The sequence below is a fragment of the Gouania willdenowi genome, chromosome 3, assembly GCF_900634775.1.
Source record: "Gouania willdenowi chromosome 3, fGouWil2.1, whole genome shotgun sequence".
In the NCBI taxonomy this organism is placed as follows: Eukaryota; Metazoa; Chordata; class Actinopteri; order Blenniiformes; family Gobiesocidae; genus Gouania; species Gouania willdenowi.
In genome coordinates this window covers 29,984,184-30,010,067 of record NC_041046.1, presented here as the reverse complement: position 1 = coordinate 30,010,067, position 25,884 = coordinate 29,984,184, and the positions used below count along the sequence as shown (strand labels likewise).

The following is a 25,884-nucleotide window of genomic DNA, read 5'->3' as shown; positions in this document are numbered from 1 at the left end:
AGGCTAAAAAGACGCTGCCGAGACACGCCTTCCGCCCAGCGCTGGACACCGTCTCATGCAAGCCGGGTTGCACGTCCCCCGTGGCCAAAAGTTATGGTTGGTTTTGTTAAACATATTAAAGACATTTTATCAGTTCTAGTTAAACATATCCAAACAATATAATCCTGGCTACCATTTTTAATCTGACATCATTTGGCTGATAAGTGTCCACAGATAAAGTTTTATTGGTTAGCTTTCCTCCAACCTGTGTTTGTGTTGACTTTTTGATTACTGCAGCTCTCTGGGATAAAGACAAATGAAAAATAATAGCAAGTATTTCTAGAAGACCTGCTCAGATGATTACAGTTGTACTCGTCAGCAAACTATTTGTTGTGGCAACAGCAAAACCACATTTTGGTTGGGACTTTGGACTAAAGGATTTCATAGGGTTTTTTTGTGTTTTTTTTTCAACTTATTTTTTTTTTTTAATTCAGCATTTTCCAATTTCTAGTTTGGCTTCTCAGCTGTCACGTTTTAACTCCTTCTTCCATCCCTCCTTTCAGTCCCTGTCAGGCCTTCAATGGCAGCTACCATCAAGTCTTTTCTAATGTAGGAGTCGTGTAACACATTTTGTCCTGCTGAAGCCTCTATTGCTCTCAAAGAAAAAAGAGTGGAAGTTTACCCCATACAAGGTTCAAATTCAGTAAATTGAATATTGGAAAGATACTCCAATGAGCCATGCAAGTCCTTGAACACTATTCTAAAGACCGCATATATGTGTACATACTGTACAGCCCAGCTTTGTATGTTTGACCAAAAAGGAAGACATCATTCCAGCTGGCAAACAATTCAATTAACAATGAAGTCAAACAGGAATGGTGACTTTACTTTTTCCCTCCCCAACCAAAACATGAGCTGTAGAAAGGAAAACACACGTTTGACTGTCTCCAAGTTGTTGTTTTATGTACTCTGAACTTCTTAGAAAACATTTTAGGTGAATCACTCTTGTGTTAAACCAGAAAACATGAAGGCCAAATTGTCATTAGTGAAGTTTCTTTTCTAAAGAATTCAGCTATTAACAGGGCAAAATTAGGTAATTTAATATTCCTGGGGATCTTTAGCAAGCTTCTGCGCTTCTCACCTGCGTGTGTTGAATTTCCAGTAGACATTGAATCCTGAAGATCTGTTTTTTTTGTTTTCAATGTCTGAGGGTGTTGAATGCTGAGGATGAAATTCTCTGAACAGAAAAGTATTTAAACGTGTTTGATGTGATGGTTGATAATGGTTGATATGATGATACTTTGTTGTTTTATGCTTTAATCTTTTGTTTGTGCTGCAGTTAAAACTTAAGCCCAGATTTGTCCTCAGCAAATGTTCCACCTCACGCACTTCACCTCAGCATTCATGTCAGGTTTCAAAGACTGCACAAAGTTAGTTAATGTACAACTTTAGGCAAACAGATTGAGTACGTATGAGTACCCAAGACAAACTTAGAGTTTTACATTGAGGTAAAAAGAACTAGCAACTCTTTTTAATATAATCCAAATCAGTAAAGTTTTAAGTAAAGGCATGTGCGCTTTGTCTGATGTTCGACTTAAGTGTCTCATGAAGGGTTACAATCTAAACAAGTCATTGACTAGAAGCTAACAAATGAGAGTTTTGTTTGCATAAATTCTTTGGTAAACGTCAGTAAGGCTTTGATTGGCTTTAAACAATGATTAACGTATAGGTAAGAAAGGAGAGAAGTTAGGAAAGTCTTTGAAAGTTTGGAAAACTACAGATGAGTGACACAGCCAGAGTGGTAAAAGTGTCAGTCAGAATGAATATTTGTTGTCAGGTTAACATCGCTGCGTCCCCTCCTGTTTATGGCCTCGCACTGCAGCGTGGTCATGGCGGTACTTGTGACGTAGGGTGGGAAGTGGGACAGGCAGAGAAGTGCTGATTTTTAATCATACGTCAAATGTAGAAATGTGTATCTATGCCTCTCATACGTATCAATTTGTTTCTTTTGTTCTTGGGAAACAGATTTAATCTCAAGTTTACCAAACTTGAAAAAATTAAATGCACTAAAACCATCAACTGTCAATGTAATACAGAGTCGATTAGAAGAACTTTATACCCAAGCGTTTCATGTAGCTAAATACCTATTTTTTTTATTCTTTTATTTTTTTTTTTCTTGAGAAACTTTTGTTACTTTCATGAGTTGTATATGGTTTGATAAAATATAGTATTACTATTTCCTAAGCAGTCATGTGTACTACATTCAACCTTTTGATGGGCTTGATGGCTTCATGTTTGGCATTGATGTAAATTGATTTTCATTGATTACAATAACTCTAATATAAGTGTAATAATGATTTGTGTCTCTCTTTTAATTTCAAACAATCTAACATGTCAATCATAAAGTGTTCTTGCACAATGCACATACACTAAAGGTTTTTGTGCAATAATAACACGAAAACCACTACATGTACACTATACATGTATGTAAAGTGTTTTTCAAACGAGACGTCAAATAATTCAGCACCTGATTAATGTTAAATGGAGGATCAATTAGCAGCAATAATGGAACATTTTATCCATAATTGTTAATAATTGAAAATCGGTTTGAAATCAAAACTTCAATAATTGTAATCAAATCAAATTGGAAAACTTGGTTGATTAACCACCCTTAAAAACGCAACTGAATCAAGACTAAAATGCCTGAAACTTGAGATTTAAAGAATTGAATTGTTATATTTTATCAAACCATTCCATTTTTGACTTTTCACTTTTTCACCTGTGTGCTGTCACAGCTTATAAAACCTGAAACAATGAGGAGACGGTTGTGAATGAAGACTGAGGTGGAGCAGGAAATACTACTTTGAAATCTCAACGGTTTGTTTTTTTGAAAAGATGATTGTTGTTTTAGTTCGTATCACTGAGGATTTGTACTCTAATAAACAAAGGAGTGGTTGAGTCACTTCATCCAACATCTATTGTTTCTGCTTTATCTACACAATCAGACTGCCACACATTACACACCACACCATTTAGATGCTAAAATGAAATGAACATTAATGTCATGAGGCAGAAGAAGCAGACTCAGATTGGGATTGGTTCTTATTTTGAGGTGACATTGCTCACTTCCGTTACTGTACAATTTGTACAGTTCAAATAAAGGTTGCCTGTTCTGCAAAGCTGGGATGGATTTGACTTACGTGGGCATTATCTTATACGGACGAGGCCATGTTGTTCTAGTTTGGTCATGGAGTGAGCAGGACATCTCATTCACATGTCCAAATTAATGACCCACTGAGGCAGTGATGAGGGCTGCTCTGATGAGGTGAAACAGGTCGGACAGGCCGGTCTACTCTAAAGCACAAGAAGGCAGCGATCACTCGTGTCTTTATTACAGGAAGTGTCTGTGTGAGATGAGCGTCATTTACATTTGTGACTCTAGTATGAACTCTCTTGCTGTGATTGTTAGCTGTCATCTTTTAAATCTTACCTTTCAGAGCAGAAAACAATGGTTTTCATGCAGTGGTTAAACATCATGTCAAATACATATGAAGTTATTGTGCTTTATTTCTTGATTTTGCCAATTTCGATTGTTGTGATAGGCCAGTAATCCTCCAGCCGTTCAAAAAGCCTTGGTTCGTTTTGATACATTTTATTTTTATTGTACTTTGCTACCTCTCCTAAATGTTTCTACATCTTCAGTCGGATATGTTGCTGACTGCTTTCACACACTCAGCAGTGTATCAGCTTGATAAAAAAAAGAGTAACTTGACCTGTACAAAAGAGTGCTTTTTCAACTTGCTGACACATATTCTCAACTTTAGTATTTATTCAGTTTACCGTGCCACCCTCTGTGGCTCTGGTATGTTGTTGAAAAGAATAGATTTTATACAATGTGTTTTTTTAGGTAGTTTTTAATACATACCACAGTGAGATAAACTGTCCAAGCTGTTTCTGAACATTGCATACAATGCTGTGATTCTCCAAACTTCTGTCACAAATGCTGGAACAAGCCAGCTGTATAGTTCCTGCCAAATTCCTTTATCGTATGTTTTCCCTTACCAGAAAGATACTCCAATCTGAAATGTCAAAACACACATTAAACCTATTAATTTGAGCTGAGAAAGATTAATGGAGTCCAATGTTTTCATCTCATCCTCCAATTTAATGTTGCCACCTGCCTAGAAGTTAGCTAGCAGGGCCATAAGGAATCCTTGCCACTCACTTGCAAATGGCCATTGGAAACAAGTACTTTTAAGAGGCAGCTTTATTCAACTTCATGAGATTGACACAACACTCTCCTGCAGTGGGCGTGTAGCAGACCAGAAAAATCACTAAATCTCCTTGACATGGCATATGTCCTTGAGCACCATGGTCTCATGATTTTAAACATAATGACGGGGACTTCTACAAACCATCAGTGAACATTAGTCATTGTTGGTTTGTCAAAACTGATTTGCTTGCATATTTTGGCTTATTAGAAGCTGGCATTTAGTGTAATAACTACTGAAACATTAAACGGTTTGAATATTGAATGTGCATCAAAATGACAAAGACTGTCATCTTAGGTTCACCAGTGAAGGTTTAGAGTATAGTGTTGGTCCATTCTAAGAGTTGAATGTCCATAACTAACAGGATTAACATCTGCTCACTTTTGTTGCACTAATGTGAAGGTTCTGCATCCCTTAATTCCAACAACTGTGGTTTTCTCAACTTGTCAGGAAACAAGAGGGTAAACTCTGCTCCACTGCACCATTGTTATCTCGTATATCAAGCTGTACACGTCTGTTACGAGTCCCTCCCTCTTGACCCTCGCAGGTCTTTTTTTTTGCTGACTTTTCAGTGTCACCCTCTCAGCAAAGCTAAAGAATGCTCGCATTTATAGTTTTGTCTTTGGGGTTTTATATGAGAAGTCTTTGTACTACAGGAATGTCTATTTTTGTCGTTGTTGCTCTGGCAGCAAAATCTAAACTACATTTTTAACTAAAACATAATCAAACATCAGAACACAATTTCAGAGAGCACATACAACACAGTTGGCTATAGTTAAGTGAAGCAAGGACAGGAGTTTTAAAGAACCCATCATGCATTGTGTGCCTTCTCGAGTGCCTAGAACGCTGCTTCCTCTGAACTGAAATCCCATACCTTCTTCTGACCTGCAGATTGGTGCTGGAGTAGTTCGAGAGAAGACGGAATTGGAATCAGCCAAGGGAGCAGCGGAAGGTCAGGTTGGACGGCTGACCCAAGAAGCAGAACGACTGCGAAGGCGAGCTCAGGAGCTGGAAAATGAAGTAGCCAAACTCAACAGGATCATTGAAGAGGAGAAGCTGCAGGAGAGCCGGATGGGAGACCGAAGTGGACGGCTCGAGGTGAGCAGCTCTCAAGATGAAGGGAAATAAAGGGCATCTGCCTCGTGGATAGAATAAAATCAATGTTTTTGAATTTGATAATGCTTCATCTGATTTCAAATGACATGTATTTTACTAAACTAAATTTAAACAGTCTTTCTTAAATGTTTTCTGCCATGCCCCTACTAAGAACAGTTTAGAAAACAACAATGGTAAAGGATTCTATATAAAACTGGATTTTACAAAATATTTTAAGGGATGTTCTTACATGTACAGTATGAGCATTATAGTAAAATTTCATGTTTGACAATCAGAAGCAGTAATTTCAGCCAACTAAGGTTGATATACGTGCAGGGTTGGGGTCAATTATAATTGTAATCGCGTAATTGATTATTAATTACATGTGTGGCATAATTGTAATTTTAAAAATCTGTTGCTTTCATAATTAAATTGTAATTGAGTTTAGATAACTGACTTTGTAATTGTAATTGCCATTAAAATTCTATAAAATTGCCAATTATAATTTCACGCAAAACTGGGAAACCATGTTACAGTTCCCCACATATTTGGTGAATTATTATTAAAATATGTTTCATATCAAGCTTTCCCACATTTTACTATTGAAAAAAAAAGTTAATCGAGGGGTATACTGATGCAAAAAAAGGCTCAGACGCTCACACCATAAATATTAAAACTTATATTTTCATTGATTAGGAAGCTTAACAAGGTAACCAATAGATAGGAAAGAGAAATTAGATGATAGATATTTTTTTCAGTGTATTTTACAGCTGATTTAGGACCCGTTATCATGTCGGATGCTAAAAGAAAGCTAACAAAAAAGGAAAGTTAACTTTTAGTAGGTTACAGTATTTATTTCAGGGTCAGTAATTGTGATTAATTGTAATTGAACTTTAGTAATTGAGAACGTAATTGGAATTTACTTTCTTAGAACGAAAAATTATTGTAATTTAATTGTAATTGGAAAAAATGCTGGTCACTGTAATTGTAATTGAACATGGGTAATTGAAATCCTAATTGTAACTGAAAAATGTAATTGACCCCAACCCTCTATATATTTGTATGTGTGTTTTTCTTTTTTTATTTATACATTCATAAAAGGGCTTAACTATTACAAATCCTTGAATCATTGACGTAGATATCTTTAATCATCATCATCATCTTTTTTTATGTCAGACTCAGGATTCCATTTTAAAAGCAAAGACTTAATTAGTACACACTAGATAAAAGCACATACATATAAAACAGATGAAAACAATTATTATAAAATGCAACTGGACCAATGACGCCACAAAGATCATATCCAATATAAATGTGTAAATAAAATTCTACAGAGAGAGAATAAGCAGCTGGAGGAGTCATTGGCAGAAATTAAAGAACAAGAAGAGGAGATGTCCCGGGCCAACCGTGCATTAACCATCCGGCTGGAGGACGTACAGGTAAGACTGTCATTTCATGTCATGAGGCTGAAATATACACAGCCTGACACATATTGAACTCCATTAACAGAGAAACCTGACCAAACTGAGCATTGATCACAAAGAGCTGGAGGAGCGCTTACAGGAGGAGAGAGCTCAGAAGGAACAGTTTAAAAGCATGAAGAACGACATCGAGGACGAGAGGAGGCTGCTGGACCGCACAGTGGAGAAACTTCAGAGAGAGGTTAGGATGTGTGTGTGTTTGGAGCGGTGACTTCTCTACAGCAGTGGTTACAGTTAAACTTACTTGTTCTTCACTAGTTTGGAATCTGTACTATCACTTTGTCATGACAAGTTAGGACATACAGTAGAATCAAGCAAACTTTACACTTCTTAAACTTTTTCAGTCAATTAAAAAAAAGGATTTAGTTTCCAGGCTACTGCTGTTACACTCACTTGCGACTTTTTCTGTCAGCTTCGGTCGCATAACATGTCCAACAGCTAATAATCTGTAATTTGCTAGTCAGATTATCGCTCCAAACTGTTGCCCCCTAATGTTAGGAAGGTTAATAAACAGTATAGACATTATAATAGATAGGGTTGCTGCTTTAAGTCATATATGATGGGAAATCTGGTTGATAAAGGAAATCCTTTTTTAGTTACACCCATTACTAAATTAAATTTATTTAATAGGTTACTTTAGGTTTGAATTTTGAATTTTGAATTTATTTCGGCAGTCTTCAGAAAAACAAAAAAGAACATTCATGTTCATGACATGTTCATAATATTAATATTATACAATTTCATATCTACGACACAACATTAATTAATAAAATAGGTTGAATAAATAAATAAATAGAGGTATTTCTACTACGGTAATCATTGTATCCTTTTAGAACAAAAACATGACATTATTATTATTATTTATTAGGTATAATAAAATACCTTTTTGGTATTTGAGACCCTTCTACCATCACCGTGACAGCTTTTTTTACATCTTCAAATTTCTCTGTCTTCATCCTTCTCACTGTAGATGAATGACATCGTGGAGGCTTCCCAGACGTCCACTCTGGAGCTCCAGGAGCAGATCGATATTTACAAGGAGAAGAACCGCCGAGAGCTGACAGAGCTACAAAAGCTCCTGAAGGAGCGAGGACAGGAACTGGAGAAGTGCCTGATGGTTATTCAAACCCTACAAGAAGAGGTAAAGTGGTCAACAGCAACCTCGTGTAATCTGAAGTTTAAATGCCGACTCCTGTTTCAGTGACGATAGTGGTTTACCATGCCATCATTATTCAGGCTGACTGAGACCTTATAAGCAGAACGACGTAATCAGTAATTAATCTTACGTCACCGGTTTGAGACTCCAATACCTTCAAAATCCTGTTTTAAGAGAATGATTTCTTCTCCACCCTTTCAAAGCTACATCATAACAAACCAAGGGTTCAGAATTCACTTAAATCAAGTTCAATAGAAAGTTTCTTATCATTTTAAGTATTCTGGATGTTTAAACCAAAAGTGAAACCAGGCATTTTTTCTTTGAACAAGTTCAATGTGTGGCCATGACCTCATAATGGTGAATCTTAATGTGTGACCCCACGCCATTGTTTTCATTCAAGCATTTTGTCTTTGTCAGCACTTTGGTATGCAGGGAATGTTTTTGTCTGAAGCGAGAAGAACATGAATGTGAATAATGATAAGTAATAAAGAATGGGACCAAATGCAGCTTTACTTATGTGTCAAATATTGATTTAATGAAGTCTGACAGAGAGGATTGTTATCCTGGTGACCGCTCAGAAAAGGTTTAACTATTAAAATCAGTGGTAAGTTAGAAGTGCAGCTTTAACTTCTTTGTGTGGTAATGTTCCCTGATTTCCTAATTGAAGTCTCTTTATCCACAGCTTTCTAACAAAATGAATGCATTTTACATAAGTCGTTTCAAATTTATGTTTAAAAAGAAGAAAAAAAAATACAACCTCCAAAGTGAGTCAAGATTACATGAAAGTTAGCTTTAAAACAAGTGTTACAAGTAACCAATACATACTTAAATAAGATTTTTTGATTTGATTTGTTTGTTTATTCAAGGGACAATGCATATTAAAACAAGAAAATGCTAAGAGAACCAGGAGAGACCAGAAACCAGCCACATTACCCCCCCACTACATTTAATTCAACACATGACCAACTTCCAAGCTTACTCTCATATACTCTTATGCTGCGTTCACACTGGATGCGTCACGAAATGTCCGTTTACATACAAAGTCGATGGATAGATGTGTCCCAGATGCCAAATCTTTCCAGTGCGGCGGTGCGGTCCAATCCGCGCGTCAAGTGCGTTGGCCGTGCGAGCATGCTTCCGATTTTACGCATATCCGCACATTTGCAAGAGTTGAAAATATTGAACTCCTGCGACCGTTTCACATGACGAAAGCCAAACAGAGTCTTCGTTGACGATTACGTCAGGCCGTCAACACGGACACCGGTCTGTTCACCCATTCAACCATGGAGTAGACGCTGTGTGTGACCACCTGGAGCTGTATGACACCTTTATAACCGAGACCGGACTAGGAAGGATTTGGCGTGGAGGAGAATCAGCGAGAAGGTGGTAGTAGCAGGTAAAAGTTCTGTCTATAGTTTGCATCTTTGAAAGTCGGCATTGAGCTAGGATTGCATTAGCCGCTAATCACAACGGCTTTTTTCACTGGTGGTTTATGTTTATGAGAGGAGAAAAAGGAGTGCATGGTATCTAAATACCAATATAATTGCAGTCCCCGGCTCCTGTGCGAAAGTGCTGTCACATGATTAGGGATGGGAATCGAAAACCGGTTCTTTCTGAGAAATCCAATTCCTAGGAATCATTTGCTTGCTTGCCTGTCAATTCCGCTTATCGGTTCCTCTTACGTCGCAAATGCGTAACAATAAACTCCTCCAGGTCCTGTATATTGTGTTTATGCTAGCACCAAGTGAAGCTCCTTCCACCATATAGTTGTTTGCTGTCCACTGCGGAGAATCCACCTCCTCCACCTGCATCTGCGCTGTCTTCCGTGCTGTGTTTGTAACTTCGGGGTTCTGTACACTCGAGCAAAAGTTGCTTTTTGCACGGACTTTTCTTCCGAAAAAACAACAAACTTCAGCAAGAACACACCAGTTTATGTCCTCATAACAAGTAATCAGGCACGGGAGACGGACTGGTACTGATCGTTGTCTTTAGCCTGCTCTTTCACATGTTCACACACACGGCTGATGACTTCACATGTAACAACAGGGACGGCATCTCTGAAAGTCCATTTATAGAAATGTATTCAAAGGCTAAACTAAAGCTTTATCGTTTAAATACATAATAAATGCAGCTGTACTTTTGTTATTATGTTCTTTTTTACAGAATAATTATTTGTTTTATGTCTGAATTAGTTTTGGATCAAGTTATTCAAGTTCAAAAGGAGAACTGTAAACATTCTCAAATGTTTGTAGCCAAAATCTGTCATATGTTGTAATAATAATAATAATAATTCATCAATTTTATATAGCGCTTTTGTATATATAATTTTCCAGTGAAACAATCTATACCTGATGGATTAAAAGAGAGATGATATTCCTGCAGGAAATTAAAGAGACAAAGATAACATAATAAAGAGGTAAAGCAAACAAATATATTTGTATTATTTAATTTCCTCAGCCAATGAGAATCGATAGAGAATCGGTAAGGAATCAAAGCGAGAAGCAGTATCAATAATGGAATCGGAATCGCTAAATTCTTATCAATTCTCATCCCTACACATGATTGTGCAAGGTTTTGTTCAGTTGTGTGTACAATTTTGATTGTCCAACATCCATAATTTGAGTTGGTTGGAAAAGGAGCTAAGAGTGGAGAGCACCTGTATTGTTCCATGTATGGGAGGCGCGATATGAAAATACAGTTTGTCCAAAGGTGTTTTTTCTTGATGGGATTTTACAATAAAGGAAGGGTTGCTTGAATTTTTTTAAGGTCAGACATGTTATGTTATACAGCCTTAAATCTGTAAAGGTCATAGGTGTAGGCCGTGAGTTTCAGCCAGTGTGTCAGTCTGTGCATCAATATTTTCTTTTAAAGAAAAACATATATTAAACCTTCCTGTTTTGAGATGAACAATCATCCATAACCTGCAGTCATTATTTGTACACATTGTTTCTTCTGTTCTCTCTGGGTTTGGCAGAGAGGAGAGTTTCTGTCTCTATGTTATTTGTTGCTTTTTTTTTGTTATGTTAAAGTTAGGTTTTATGTTGATCTCATTGTTCAACGTCCTGCTTATCCTCCCTGTGCACCCACACTGATGTATCTTTGTCCAGCTGGTTAGCAGGAAGAGGAGGATGTCAGGTTTGCGATATTATTGTTCTGATTGCTGTGCTAGCTGATTCACATCCTCCTCCTACACCTCTCCTGAAAAGAATACAGTGAACTATCCTAGTGAAATGTCTTCTGCAGCTGCTCCTAAATGTCCTGTCAGTCTCCACCCATGTGAACTTGGCCAATAATTAAAGCTACAAGTGCAGGCTGCAGACATCCCCCTTTTTAACATTTTTAATAGTCAGCAGAATGTTACAACCCTGCTCTTAGGTTGCAACAAGTAAGGGAGTGGAAACAGGTTCAATTGTAGTTTACGCTGATTTATCACAAAAAGCGAAAAGATAACGGCTGCTCTGCGAGTCACCCAGACTGATGATGTGCTCACCTGAGGTTTAAGGAAAAGCAATGCCATGATGGGATGGACTGTATGATGATGATGATCTGATCTGGAACAGAAAACAATGACACCAGGAAAGCTGGCACACATCCAGATGAAGGGAGAGGTCATCACTAGGGCATGAAAATAACATCAGATTGTCTTTGTTTCAGGGGATGAACTTTATTAGAAACATATTCAAAGTCATTGCTGAACGAAGGAATGTTCACCTCCCTAAGATATCCTTTAGATCTATCTTTTTAAATAAGAAATACATCGGTAATGATTTGTTTTTGCGACGTGATGATGGTAGGTTTTCTCGCTGTTAAGCTGCAAAGCCAGTCTGCCCACAGGGAGGCTCACTGGGACCCTCTGCTGAGCTGGATTCATTAGTCATTCAGAGGAATCTTATAACAGGCTCCCTAATCAGCTCCTAGATTCTTGATCATCACTGTAGGAGTAAATTATGATAGGAAGCAAAGTGACAGATTGAACAAGAACGTGAAACAAGAAGAAGGCTCAACTTAATACGAACTTACAGCTTTCACAGCAGGCTGGTGCTCAAGCTCCCCTAATGAGATACTTAACCCACACTAGAACGCTTTCTGTTAGGGATGGAACGATTCACTCAACTCCCGATACGATTCCATTCACGATACTGGGTTCACGATACGATTCTTTCACGATTTATTTTACAAAATGAGGCATGAAAAATATTCTTTTTTTTTCTTCAAAAATAAAAATACTGTACTATTTTCTTTTATCCTTTATTGTCAAAAGAATCCCTTGATAAACTATGCAAAACAATGCAATTTAATTAAAAATAAATTCTGAATGAAAAAAATTAAGAAATATTGCAAATGAAGAAGAAGCCTTCTTTTTAAAAGTGCAACTGAAAATGTATTTTGTGCCTTAACAGTTGGACTTTAAAACAAATCCCATATCAAAGACATCTCAAAAACATCAAATTTCTTGCATGTTTTTTTATTCTTGACACTCATTTTAAAAAAAAGTTTTGAAAAATTCAACAAAATAATTAAGTGCCAAGAAAATATCCTGCAAAAAATTCAGTGTTGGTGTCACATGGTCAATGGAGCGTAACTTGACTGGTTGGATGTTGGATAATGTGGAGGGGATATATTGCTTTTCCTTGGTTGCCTGGATATTGTCTTGGACTGTAGTTAAATTTTTTTGACTGAATTATTTTATGTTGAAATAAAAAAATAAAAAAAACAAGTGTCAGGAATAAAAAAGCATGCTAGAAATGTGATGGTTCTGAAATTCAAAGTCTGATTTTAATGCTAAAAATGTAGCTTTAAAAATATGAATTCAAAATCTGATGGCACAGATTTACTTCCAAAAAATTGTATTCTATATAATTAACTGTATTCTATGTGTTTATTTGCAGGAAGCTGGCAATACAGGGGGAGGCATGATTCATATTTACATGTAACTAGCTTGACATAATATTGTGCAAAGAGATAATTTACCTGTCTGTTTTAGGTGGGAATAAGTAAATCAATACATTTTGCTACCTAGTAACAGTCACAAGTCATTTTATCACCCATCCCATTAAACTGTGGTTTGAAACGGTTCTGTTGATGTTTAAGAATGGCTTTAATGGTAACTAAAGACAACGCTGTGATGTGTGTTCTCAGCTCTCTCGCCGAGAGGAGGAGATGCGTGTGTGTCAGAGGGAACGGGACGAGGCCGTGATCAAGGAGAAGAACATGCAGAGAAAGGTTCAGAGCATGGAGGAGGAAGCTGAGACAAACGTTCAAGCAAAAGATGATAAATCACGACACGTCAAACTCATGGAGGTGCTCTTTTGAGTTTTCTTTTCGGTATTCATCAATGTTGTGTGAATGCAGTTCCTGTACACTTTGTGAGCAGCTGTGTGCCTGTGTCCTGGTTTTAAAACACATATTAAATTATAACAAAGGCAATGAAGAAGAAAACCACATTAATGAAAATAAATGAGGAGACAAAAAGTGATTCACATTAATTTAATAAATTTAATTAAATGTTGGTTGGTATTTTGTGGATTTTTAAAATAAACTCCAAATTGTAGCTGGTGATGTAACACCAAGTCAAGATCCTTAAAGGGGCGGTATTATGAAAAAAATCACTTTATAATGGTTTTGCTACAGTGGTATACATCCCTTCAACCTCAGTCAGAGGGCCAAAGTTAAAAAAGTTCTGTTTCCACCCTACCTTGTTATTCCACATTTTGTAAAATGTCCGCTCCAAATAGGCGAGTTGGATTTTTCTCGCTACTTGACGTCATGTAGTGGAAACTCCTCTTCCTGACAATCCTGGCTCCTCCTACCCTATAAGAATGTGAGCTCCTCCCTCTGAAACTAGCTCACAGCTGAAACAAACACTGCGGTTTAATATAAAATATACATTATACTTTATTGTCATACACAAAATGTGTTCGCTGTTTTTAACCCCTCCCTGAGGAGCAGTGTGCAGCAATAGTGTAGCACCCAGGGATAAGTTCCACTTTTAGTAACCGTTACAGTATATCACCTCGTATCACCTATGACTTGATCTGACATGTTTGTGACACAATGCGACCCAGCGGTTGGACAAAACAAATGATTATTTCCTTTAATGCACTATTCCTGTAGTTAATAGAGATGAGGAGGAGAAGAAAGTGACATAGCAGCCTAAAACTCCGGTGAGTGTTTGAAGCAGCTGAATTACTCCACTGCTGCTGCTGCTGTGATAAAAACACAGCCTGAAGCGCTGAGACGGACTCACAATCACAATAGCCGCTTCAATAGCCAGGTGTTTTACTGTAATGTGCAGTTTTTTTTGCTGAAAACAATAACAGTGTGTGGGTAGCAAAAGTGTAGATGGGTGGAAAAGTAGCATAATACCGCTCTTTTAAACTGACCTGCATCTTGTGCATTGTGAGATCCCTTTATAGGCTCAGAATAGAATTAAATGATGATAAAGTAGAAAAGTAAATAAACAAAGATCACATTTTTTATTCTTTTTATGAATATTAAGTTACATTATGTGTGCCAGCTTAAGGAACTTTATGATTTCTGCAGAGCTGTTTAAAAAAAAAAAAAGAAGAAAAGAACATTATCTGTTTAATTCAATGGTTTCATTTTCTTATTAGAGGTAGTGTACGCAATCATATATATATATATATATGTTTAAATTAGATGTAATTGTAAATAGACCATGCAACCCTGAAAGAAAGAGCAAGTGAGTCAGAAAATGGATGGATGTAAATAAAATTCATTGAAAAGCTTATCAAACTTGACTATTCATCTAAAAAGACCAACTTTCTAATTATTTTCTTCATTTAGGATGCTATTGATCTATTGAGCTATGTTAGTTTTGAAGTAAATATTATAGATATTTATAGAGCGCAGACATGATGTCGCTCCAGAAACAAATTAACATGTGTACATGCCTCATCTTGCAGGCAAGAATTGCTCAGCTGGAGCTCAACCTTGATGAGGAACGTCAGAATGGAGACCAGCTGATGGACAGGATAGATCGTGGAAGAGAGCAGGTACAACACACTCACACACCATTGACTGTACGGTTAACGTATAAACAGACATGTCTACCAGCTCATTCTGTAAATCATGACTAACTCTGCCCTGGTACGTTTAACACCACAAGAAGAAAAACAAAACAAACAGTAAACCCTGAATATTTTCACCACTGACTGGACTTCCTTAAAACAACTCTAATGGTGTAAAATGTCTAGAAAGAGTTCCTGCATGTAGATCAGTTATGGCTCAACGCTTACTCTGAAAATAATTTATTCAAATCTGCTTTTTGCAAAATGATTGAGAATCATTTTGCCTTCAGCTCTCCATTTCTTAGTTCTTTACTAAGTGCACGTTTCAGAGGCTACGATCAGACTGCAGGGAAATGCAGCCCATATGCGACCTTTATCTGTTAAAGCCAGTTTGAATAAAACAAATGATTTTTTTTTTCAAATCCGACCCAGGCCATTCTCCTACGTGGTCATAAATCCGATACTTTTCTGATATTTTGCATTGCCACTGCTGTCTGAACAGCCAGGTCACATTTATCCAACCTTCACATCATTGAAATTCAATAAACGTCACAATTCTGCATCTCCATGTTTACTTCTGGAAACACAGTGCGTGCCTGCGTGGTCACGACTTATTTTGTGCAGATCACTTCAGGTTCATATAGTTTAGATTCTAAAGTTTAGAGTCTAAACTGATAGAAGTTGCAACAGGCACACAAAAAGTCAGATTTCTTAAAAAAGAAATCGGAATTGTACATTAAGACCTGCTGTCTTAAGGTAGCCCGTGTTGCAGAGGTCACTTTAAAATCACACTCAGTCTCTGTAGCTTGAGAACAAATTGGATTCTTTGGAGCAAAGTCAACATTTTTTTCCCCTTTGCGTAGAAAATACTCAGCTTTTCCTTCCTCGCTTAAACAGCTGCTGATGGAGGCACTATAAAGTATGATTTGATGAAGTACGGATGCATCAGGACTGTTTGCTAATGGTTGAGCTCATTTCATTGTGAGAGTGAATGTTGGATGTGGAGCTCATGCACTGATTTACATCAGCCCTCCTCTGGTGATGTTGATGTTTACGTATCGAAAAGCACTTTCTGTTTCTACAGCTTCTTAGAAAATACTGACCAAATTAGATATGAGTTGTGTAACGATTAAGAAAAAGCTTGAGTAGTGTCTCTGAATTAACAATATTACCTGCAGCACTGTATATATGTTTATATTTTTATGTTTATTTTTATTTTTGGAAAAAATTAAAAGATAAAAGTATAAAAGAAATAATTTATCCTTTATCCTGTTCTTCTATCTGTGCTTTCCTCTTTAAGTTGTTTGCAGGCACAGAGAAAACAGTGGCTTTGTGACAAAGTGGCAACGCTTCAGCATGAGGCTGAGGTCGGTTGTCAAGGCAACGCGTGAGCTTTGTGGGTCGAGTGCTCGTTGCATGTGCACGCAGGCGTGCGGGGAGAGGACTGGAGGGGTGCATGGGTATGGGGAGGGGTTGAAGAGGGGGTGAAGGCAGCAGGAGGAACACCTGCGTCTCTCCTGGCACCAGGTGCTCCTCTCCTGTCTAAATGAGAGTAATCTCCCTGCTCCGCTCCTGCCGTCTCTCACAAAGCAGATTAGTTTCGCTGTATGTTCCAGTCTGCTGATTCAGCTCCCTCAAGCGCCGCGCTGTGCGCACCAGCTATAGGAGCCATCGTTCATCAGAGTAGCCCACTGTCACACGCTAATTGGCATAAAATATCACGAATTCTGAGCTGCTTCTCACAAAGAATCAACCATCGCTGTTGTATCGATTGGCTATTGAACTTGGCTTTCACTGAGAGGCCAGGACATTCAAGTGACCTAAGGTGGAATGAACTAATAACCCATAAGATTCATTACAGGAAGTTTGGTTTTGTCTAATTAGTTGATGATTACCGCCTTAGTGTCATTATATTTGGTGTTGGAAAGCAAGAATCACAGAAGTGCATATATTAAATAATAAAAGTATAAACGTATTATTTTTTTATTGTTTCTATTGTAATCTGTGTACTTGTATTTAATTCTTATTAAATTACCAATAATTTAATTAACAATACTTCTCAAGCCTCTGTAAGACAACTAATTTAAATAAAGTATTTCTGATTCTGATTTTATCTCAAATGTACAGGCGAATAAACAAGACTAATGTCTTACTTTAACAATAATCTCTGTGATTCAGAGCATTTTTTCCTACAGTCAAGCCTATCCCTTTAGTCAGTTTTTTTCTTATGTCTGTCACACAATAAAGACATTCATTCCGGTACACACAAAGAAACACTATGTAATGGTGTATTCTGACATTTATTCAGAGTAGAACTAGTTTTTCATGTTTAAAGGCTGCACTGTGAATTATGAAGCAGGCCAAACTACTAATCCAACAAAAACGTACAAATCATCTGATCATACCTACAGGGTACATGCACATCACTGTGCAGACAATAGTTATTTGGCATTGCACTGAACCAGGACCAACCAATTTGGGGCCAAAGTCGGCCCTCAAGCTATTGGTTTTGGCCCGCTGCCCATATTTAAAAATGTAACTTTTATTTTTATTTTAAAAAAAAAATTTTTGGAGCATGTTCCACTCTCTATAGTACTCTACTCTATATAATTTCTATTTCAAACAGTACAGTGATTTATTAGAAAAAGTATATAATGCTAATCTACAATTACATTATTTTTCTTGAGTTTTAAAGGATTGTTTCGAGGCAGTGGAAAATATATTGTTTTGATCGTATAGGTGGGGTATGTTGTGTCCCATTTTGTTGAATTTATATTGTACTAAATGTCTTAAAAGACATTTAAATGTTTCATAATTTAAGGCTATGAAACACAATAAAGAAAATTTCAGAACCATTTTAAGTGTTTATTTTGCAAAGTTATGTTATAGTTATATGTAATTTCATGCATTGCACATTGAATGTTTAGTTTTGGCCCTCCACCACGATTCATTTTTGGCCCTTCAATGCAAAGAATTTGGGCACCCCTGCTCTAAACACATGGCGTTAGAAATGATCACGGTTTTTGTTTTGTGCACTTTTTGATTTTGTTCTGTCTATATATATTTATATATATATATATATATATATATATATATATATATATATATATATATATATATATATATATATATATAGAGGTTTCTTATAGTCAGCTACAACTAAGAATAGTTAAACACTGTCAGCTCTGGTCCAAAAAGACGACTCGCATTGTTTTTATTTCTGTAGTTTGAGTCACAGAGAATCGTTCTAGACTCAGTGGAATGCAGTTTAGCCAGAAAGTCCAGTTCACCAAATAACTTGTATTTCTACGTTGTTAACATATCTATTGTTTGGCGTTTTGAGTCTCTGGGTGCTGCAGTGGTTTCTGTTGTGAGTCAGCCACAAAGCAATGAAGGATAATTGTTGTCTGACTGTGTGCGGCTGGAGATGACAGTGTGTGCACTCGCTCTGACAGGTGGAGCAGATGAGGAATGAACTCCTGCAGGAGAGGGCGGGCCGACAGGACCTGGAGTGTGACAAGATATCTCTGGAGAGACAGGTACACACTCTACTGCACGGAGGAAAACAACCACGCTCTGCACACTTTATCTCATTTTCCTCTCCAGTTTTTTATGTTTATTCTTAAATCATGTCTACTTTCAAATACACATTCAAGGATGACATAACCAGTTGTTGTTGAGACACCCCATGTCTTTTCTCCATGTGTGTGTCTTCAGAATAAAGATCTGAAAACCAGAGTGGCTCATCTAGAAGGATCCCAGAGGTCCAACAAAGAGGGCCTGGTGGCCCAGATGGAGAGTCGCATACAGGAGCTGGAGGAGAGGCTGGAGGGAGAGGAGAGGTGAGAGGAAGGCTCTGACCAAGTACTGGTCAGGTGATTCTGTTTGGAGCCGTAGTAGAGCTGGTACTGTAGATATATGATGACCTTGTTTGTGCAAACGGTTGCAAAACGTTTTCCTAAAGGACAAAACAAAGCAGATGCCAAAAGATTGTGAGATAACCCAGGCTCCAACTCTCAGGACAACAAACAACTAAGACATTAGATTTGACCTCCATCACACTCTACAGCTGCTGTTAAAGTGAAATAATGTGAAACTTGCATTAAGAACAAAGTAGCAATGACAAGCCAAACATGTATTTTTCAAATAGTCATAACTTCCAAACGAGTACATTTGAAGTTCAAAAAGGTTAAAATACAAAAAAAAAAAAACATAATTAAAAATTAAAATGAAATAGGAAAATGGTACTTTTAGACCAGTAAACCAAAATAGTAAAGGTTTATGCAATGAGTGACAATACATCAGAAAGGTAATTCTCCAATAACAGTTAAAGATGATGACATACTCGGGCGAGTCCACCTGGCCAATTAAATGCAATGCTCAGTTTTTACTACCGCGCTGACTTCTCCGCCTAGTTGGTGTCACACAAAACACTGCACGACATTGTATCGACCTGCATTAAATGTAGACCGTGGCTACGGGTACGTTAAACATTTCCTATACGCAGCACCCCTCATTGGCCAGTTTAGGTCACGTGATAGGTGCACCATATGACTTAAAGTTCCGTCATTTGTATTTTATCTCATATTTATTTTTAGCTACCCCGCTAACCCTTATATTTTAGCCCTAACTGTAACTCCATCCCTAACCCTAAAATCTTTATTTTTGTCGGATATGTATTTTTAAAGGTGGAATTTGCCGTGTTAAATATGTTAAAATGAAATTGTCAAATGTGGGATTCAAACCCACGTTAACAAGACCCACATTAGCAGTGAGTGCGGCGCCTTAGACTACTCGGCTAGAAAAGCTCCGGAAATGTACCTATAGTCCCGCTATGGCTACGTTTAATGTACCTCCAGACACTTTCTTAAATGTAACACCGACCTGTATTTCACCCGCCTGGTGAAACAGAGCAGGAGAGATGAACAGACTGGCTGCAATAACTTTAAAACACATCCCAGGAGTAAAAGGACTGTAGAGAACTGCTAAGAATCATGGGACATTTTAATGGAAACTACTACGTGGTGGTGTGCCCAAGTATGTAAGCTCTGAGGAGAGCGGATAGTCAGCGCAGAGTTTGTTGTGTGCGGAATCTGCCCGAGTATGTTTGAGTATTTAAGCTGCGGTAGTGAAGCTGTTCTATAATATAGTTCTTGTCGTAAAACAAACCATACAGGCTTAGCTTTGACATATTAGTGTTTGTGAATGTAATACGCTGATATGGCATGAGAATTATTATTTCCAAAAATTTGATTAACAAAATGTTTTTAACCATATATTTCTAAAGTCTATTTTTATGACTTTGTTTATACTTTAGTATTTTACTAAGTTTAAAGCTGGATATAATGATTTCACATAGAATGACACAAGTCTGTCAAGATTTAAATATATTTTGGACAGCAGAAACAGTGAAGAATCAATATCATGATAAATGTTTGGTCCTCTGAATTTTTAGTGTTGAATGTTTGATGACGTGCCACATGTTTCAGGGAGCGGGCCAACCTGCAGCTGGCGAACCGCAGATTGGAGAGAAAGCTAAAAGAGGTGATGATGCAGGTGGAGGAGGAACATAACTCCATCCAAGATCAAAACGACCAAGTATGTAGCCTGCAGAGTAGAAAGAGTTGGACCAGAGGAGTTTGATTTATCGTCAATCCTGAACATGTTGTTTTCACTTCAAGTTGAATCTGCGTCTGAAAGCCGTGAAAAGGCAGATGGACGAGGCCGAGGAAGAGATTGACCGTTTGGAGCACAGCAAGAAGAAGCTGCAGAGAGACCTGGATGAGCAGCAGGAGGCCAACGAGCAGCTGCAGAGCCAGCTCAAGGTTCTGAGAAATGAGATGAGGTGAAAAACCAGCAGAGGAAACAATAACTGAGCTATCCTCTGAGCTTTTGTTACAATGTTTTCTTTTTCTTATCAGGCGAAAGAGCAATTCTGCTCCGCTGCTCAATAATCTGGACGACGAGGACGACGACGACATCAGCACAGATGGAGAGACATACTTCAGTTCCTCCTCGGGGTACAAGCGCTCCTCCAGTCAGGAGAACCTCTTGTCCACCTTCACTTTATAAACCACCTCTGATAAGTGGAGCTACTGGTGTTTGTAGATGGCACGCAAACTGTTGACAGGATCAAACTTCCTGTGTGCCATTTATCCTCCATGTACATAAAGTCTTTCAGTATTATCCAAGCAGCTCTTTGATAAACCTATGAAGGTGTTTAAAAAAAAAAAAAAAAATGTAAATACTCGTGAATCTAAGCTTACATTCCTACTTCACGTCTCATTGTTGGACCACATTTAGCTCATTGTTTAATCATTACTGCACAATGAATATTCTAGCATTAGTCAACGCACTGCACCAACACAAACTGTGCTGCCTTAATGAACAATACACTGCCAGCTTTCTGCCTATCCATTATCTACTATATGTCCCAATGTTTATACCCTGAAACACATAAACTGTTTTTAATCCATGGAGGTCATATTGAACACATAAGTCAGGAGGAGTTTTATTTATTCACACCTGGACGTATAAAACTTGTGCTAAGTTTCTAAAGACCAACAAATGAGGGATTTTTTTTTTTACACATTATTTTTTTTTATACATTTGGTTTTTTTTTATACAATTTTATATCATTTGTTGCCTTGCAGTGTTACATTGAAAACATATAAGATAACCTGTGTGATAAATATCTCCCATGTGTGACATAAGCAATTCAAGTTTTTAGTATCATAAAACAGCACATTAGCAACTTTTTCATTGTTATTTTTTTAAAATAATTATTATTTTGTCTCCTTTTCAACTTCTAACTGGACCATTAAAGACTTCCTGTTAAACCTTTTTAAATGTGTAATTGAAGAGTCGTCCACTGTGCCTGTTTAAGGAGCGTTGGAGGGCGTTTTCTAAGAAGACAAGCTGACAATCATTGTTTTTGTGGCACTGTGATGATTTGCACTGTGACGCAGTGTGTGTGAGGTCTGAGGAGTGGACAGAAACAAAACTCCTGCTATCGTCTCACTGTAAACAACTGTAAATCCTGCTGAGACTACAATAAAGTTATTTTCAGTGACACCCGAGTGCTTTTTACAGTTTTTTTTTTGCTTCTCTTGTAGCTTCAGAAAGCCCTGCGGACACCAGAATCTCACCAGTTTAAAAAGTAAATTTACTTAAACAAATCTGAACAAAATCCAAACACACAAACAAATGCTCTGAATTGTGTTATTTTGTAACTGTCAAATGTATATTATTTATCTTTATTCTAATATCACATACAGAGTGAATACTCGACTATGCAATAATGCCCCTTGGCTTTTTTTTTTTTTTGCTTTAGAGATGAGCTTCAGTTTAAATACAATGCACAAACTGAAATCCGTATAAACCTGTTATAAATTTACAATTACAAAGCAGATGTTAATGTATTCAGGCCACTCAGTAATGCAATGTTATGCATCACTGCCTATCAGTGCAGACATTATGGGTTGATAGAGCAGTGTGTCCTGTCCAGGAGGATTAACCCTTCTGTACGTAAGTGAGATAAATTAATGTATTCTCAGTTCTGCTTAAATCTCTACTTCTACTTTTAGCTCAGGGGCCAAATACGAAGCAGTTCATTTTAAGTGGGCCGCAGGTTTTAGGTGGGAAAATGAGTTATTTAATCATTATTGTGCTCTAGTTGGCACTTCCACGTATGAATAAATGATTAAATATCCAAGCAATCAGAGACATCAGTTTCTGCCGGATCTTCACTTTCAATGTATTTGATTTTGTGGCCAATTTTTATGTAATTTGGGAAATAATTTGAAGAAAATTGCAGGTTTTCGAAAAAATTAGTTCTTTTAACAATTTGACAATAAAAATTATATAAATATATATTTTATCCTGCGCTATGTTTCCGTTAATATTTCTTTTGTTGAGCCCAAGAAACAAATTAAATTTTTATGGAAACATGAAAATGACAATAAAAACCTTCAACCTTGAATATAAGCATGGGGGAAATGTGAGCACTGCTAATATTGTAGAGTGTGGTGGAGTTTGTGTAATTATTTAGCAGATATCTACAACTGAATTAGTTGGTAATTTTCATGTTTTTATGACTTTTTTACTTTCTACTGTGGGCTGAATTGGATGGTCTAAAGGGCCTTGAGTTTAATACGTGCCTTAAACGATTAGTTAAAAATTGCCATCCTGTGTTGTTATGTCTGAAACAGAAAAAAAGAGAGAAAAAACATAAGTAAAAATTGCCTCTTGATACACATAAGTGTTATACTTTTAAGCACTTTTTTAAAAAAAACAAAACAAAAAAAAAAAACATAATTCCTATGTTTTAATGCTAAACATGTAACAAAACTGACTTTCGCCCACTATATGTGTGGTGAGTTTCATTTTATTGCTGCTTTAGGATGGTTTAATCAGCTTTTGGTGTAGAGATCACCTCTGACCTCACTTATCCTCAGGTAAAATCTGCAGTGAGTCAGAACAGCTGTGTCAACATCCAGCTTTATCTTTACCTTCATGCTCAGCAGGTCAGTATTGTTCCTGCTGGAACACATGAAGCATGTTCATCCTGTGTCGGGACCCCATCACCTCTCAGCCTAGAACTTTGACCTCCTTCAGTCTCTGGGGTGGGATAGGATGAACTCTTCCTTATGGATTTGGATCATTTATTTCTGTTTATCTGTAACTATAAGACAAAGGGGGCAAAAAAAAAGAATAATTTGGATTTTAAATCCATCTCTTACAGAAGGGGCTGTGAACAAACCCTCCTCCCATATGAATGCATCAGTGAATGAATGAATGAAGTGAATGGAAGCAGCTTTCTTATCCTCAGTGGCTGATGGCTCACTGGTGAGAGGCCACGGCCTTTATTTGTTGCTATTCTGTGTGTAACAAACAGAGAGCCACAGCATTATCCCCTCTCTGTGTGTCAGGCCAAGCAGTAAACTAGCAGGGGGGCTTAAGAGGGGAAGGTTGCATGTGCTTAAAGAGCTGATCATTCCTGGAATTCCTGTGTGTGCTTTGCATGACTTCAGCAAAGTGTCCACTGAGAAATAAAGACAGACAGCTGAGGAAACATGAGATTATTTAAATGTGCATTAAGGTTGTTTTTTTTTTTAATGTGAAGCTAGGGTTTTAAAAGATGACGTGACTACAGCAGAGGAAACGTTCAAGACTGACAAAGGTCACAGGTTGGAAAGGGAAATGGAAAAGTGACACAGAGTTGTGCTGCCCCCTGGTGGTCATGGTGATAGCTACACTAAAACAAGGACACGCTCTGAAGAATTCCTCTAAGAAGTCCTGCTACTGTTTATTAAGCTCAGGGAAGACAATTGATTATCAAAAATAGAAATAAAATCACAAAGAACACCTGAAGGTTCATTTTTCATGCAATCTTTAACTGAATGTTGTACCTTTTAAAAACACACTATATTTGTATGTGTATAAAACATGTACAAAACCTCCCACACTTTAGATCGACTTAGAAAAAAAAAAAGCTAATTTATTCAAGATTTGTTACTCTAATTGTTTGTTACACTAATTGTTCAACATTTTGAATTTCGCTCTCTTTTCAAAATGGTTAAAATTATATAAATAAAACCAACAAAAATGAGTTCAAAATCCACTCGCAAACCCCCTGGAATAAAACCTATAACTGAAATTTTGAAAATAATTTGTTGTTTAAAATCAAAACAGACAATTTCCTTCCTTAATGTAATTGTATTTTTTGTATTCTAACAAAATAATAATGTAGTTTTATACTAATTTAGTTTTCAGTATTTGGTTTTATCACCAATATTCACTAATATTGAAGTGGAATAGATCAATATGAGATATAATCAACTAAAATGACTTCTATTTGCTTGTATCTAGTTCATCCTCCAGTCGGGATCTAACTAAGTCTGATTTCCAACACTGAGATGACTTCTGATTGGCCATGAGCTTGTTTATCATTAGGCCCCGCCCTTTCGCACTAGTACCTCGAAAATAGGCATTGATTAAACTGAACTTTAGTCTAATTCTCTTTAGCTAGTTATTAAATAGCCAACAAAACTGCCAAATAGTCATAGTTTTAGTCAGATAGCCTTTGTTTGCATTTTTTTTTAATATCAAAATATATTTTTATTAACAAATAACTACAATAATAAAATATAGGCGGTATAAGCCTTTTTACACTCTCGCTCTGGTTCAGTTCTTCCGCATTAGGTCAAAGGTCAAGAGGTGACAACGGTGTAGGAAGCGAGTCTGACCGAGATTTTGATTATTTTAGCGTTGGAGCGTTGATTCCTTATAAGATGTTTTGAGCAAACGTGGCATCAGTCTCCAAAGCAGAAAGGCCGCGTTAGCTGCTAAAGCTAATGCTGCTAAAGCTAATGCTGCTAAAGCTTATGCTGCTAAAGCTAATGCTGCTAAAGCTAATGCTCCTAAAGCTTATGCTGCTAAAGCTAATGCTGCTAAAGCTAATGCTGCTAAAGCTAATGCTCCGAAAGCTTATGCTGCTAAAGCTTATGCTGCTAAAGCTAATGCTCCTAAAGCTTATGCTGCTAAAGCTTATGCTGCTAAAGCTTATGCTTCTAAAGCTAATGCTGCTAAAGCTAATGCTCCTAAAGCTTATGCTGCTAAAGCTTATGCTGCTAAAGCTAATGCTGCTAAAGCTAATGCTCCCAAAGCTTATGCTGCTAAAGCTAATGCTGCTAAAGCTAATGCTCCTAAAGCTTATGCTGCTAAAGCTAATGCTGCCAAAGCTAATGCTCCCAAAGCTAATGCTGCTAAAGCTTATGCTGCTAAACATGAATCAGCTGATCAGTGCTGTTTCACTTAATCAGAATCAGAAAATACTGTATTTAACACCAAGGGGTTTAATAAAGGATAAT

The 25,884-nt window shown here is 37.2% G+C and overlaps 1 protein-coding gene across 1 annotated transcript in view; it reads left to right on the top strand.

Annotated features, from left to right (window-relative positions):
* cgnl1 (cingulin-like 1) overlaps positions 1-21,268 on the top strand; it is a 38,382-nt gene extending 17,114 nt beyond the window's left edge. The window contains exons 9-19 of the mRNA XM_028434302.1: positions 5,142-5,348; positions 6,680-6,784; positions 6,855-7,007; positions 7,797-7,967; positions 13,122-13,283; positions 14,909-14,998; positions 18,469-18,552; positions 18,731-18,855; positions 20,503-20,611; positions 20,695-20,858; positions 20,935-21,268. Of these exons, the coding sequence (XP_028290103.1) occupies positions 5,142-5,348; positions 6,680-6,784; positions 6,855-7,007; positions 7,797-7,967; positions 13,122-13,283; positions 14,909-14,998; positions 18,469-18,552; positions 18,731-18,855; positions 20,503-20,611; positions 20,695-20,858; positions 20,935-21,085 (1,521 nt within the window). The 3' untranslated portion in view covers positions 21,086-21,268. The remainder of the gene's footprint in view (positions 1-5,141; positions 5,349-6,679; positions 6,785-6,854; positions 7,008-7,796; positions 7,968-13,121; positions 13,284-14,908; positions 14,999-18,468; positions 18,553-18,730; positions 18,856-20,502; positions 20,612-20,694; positions 20,859-20,934) is intronic.
* Positions 21,269-25,884: the final 4,616 nt, after the last annotated feature.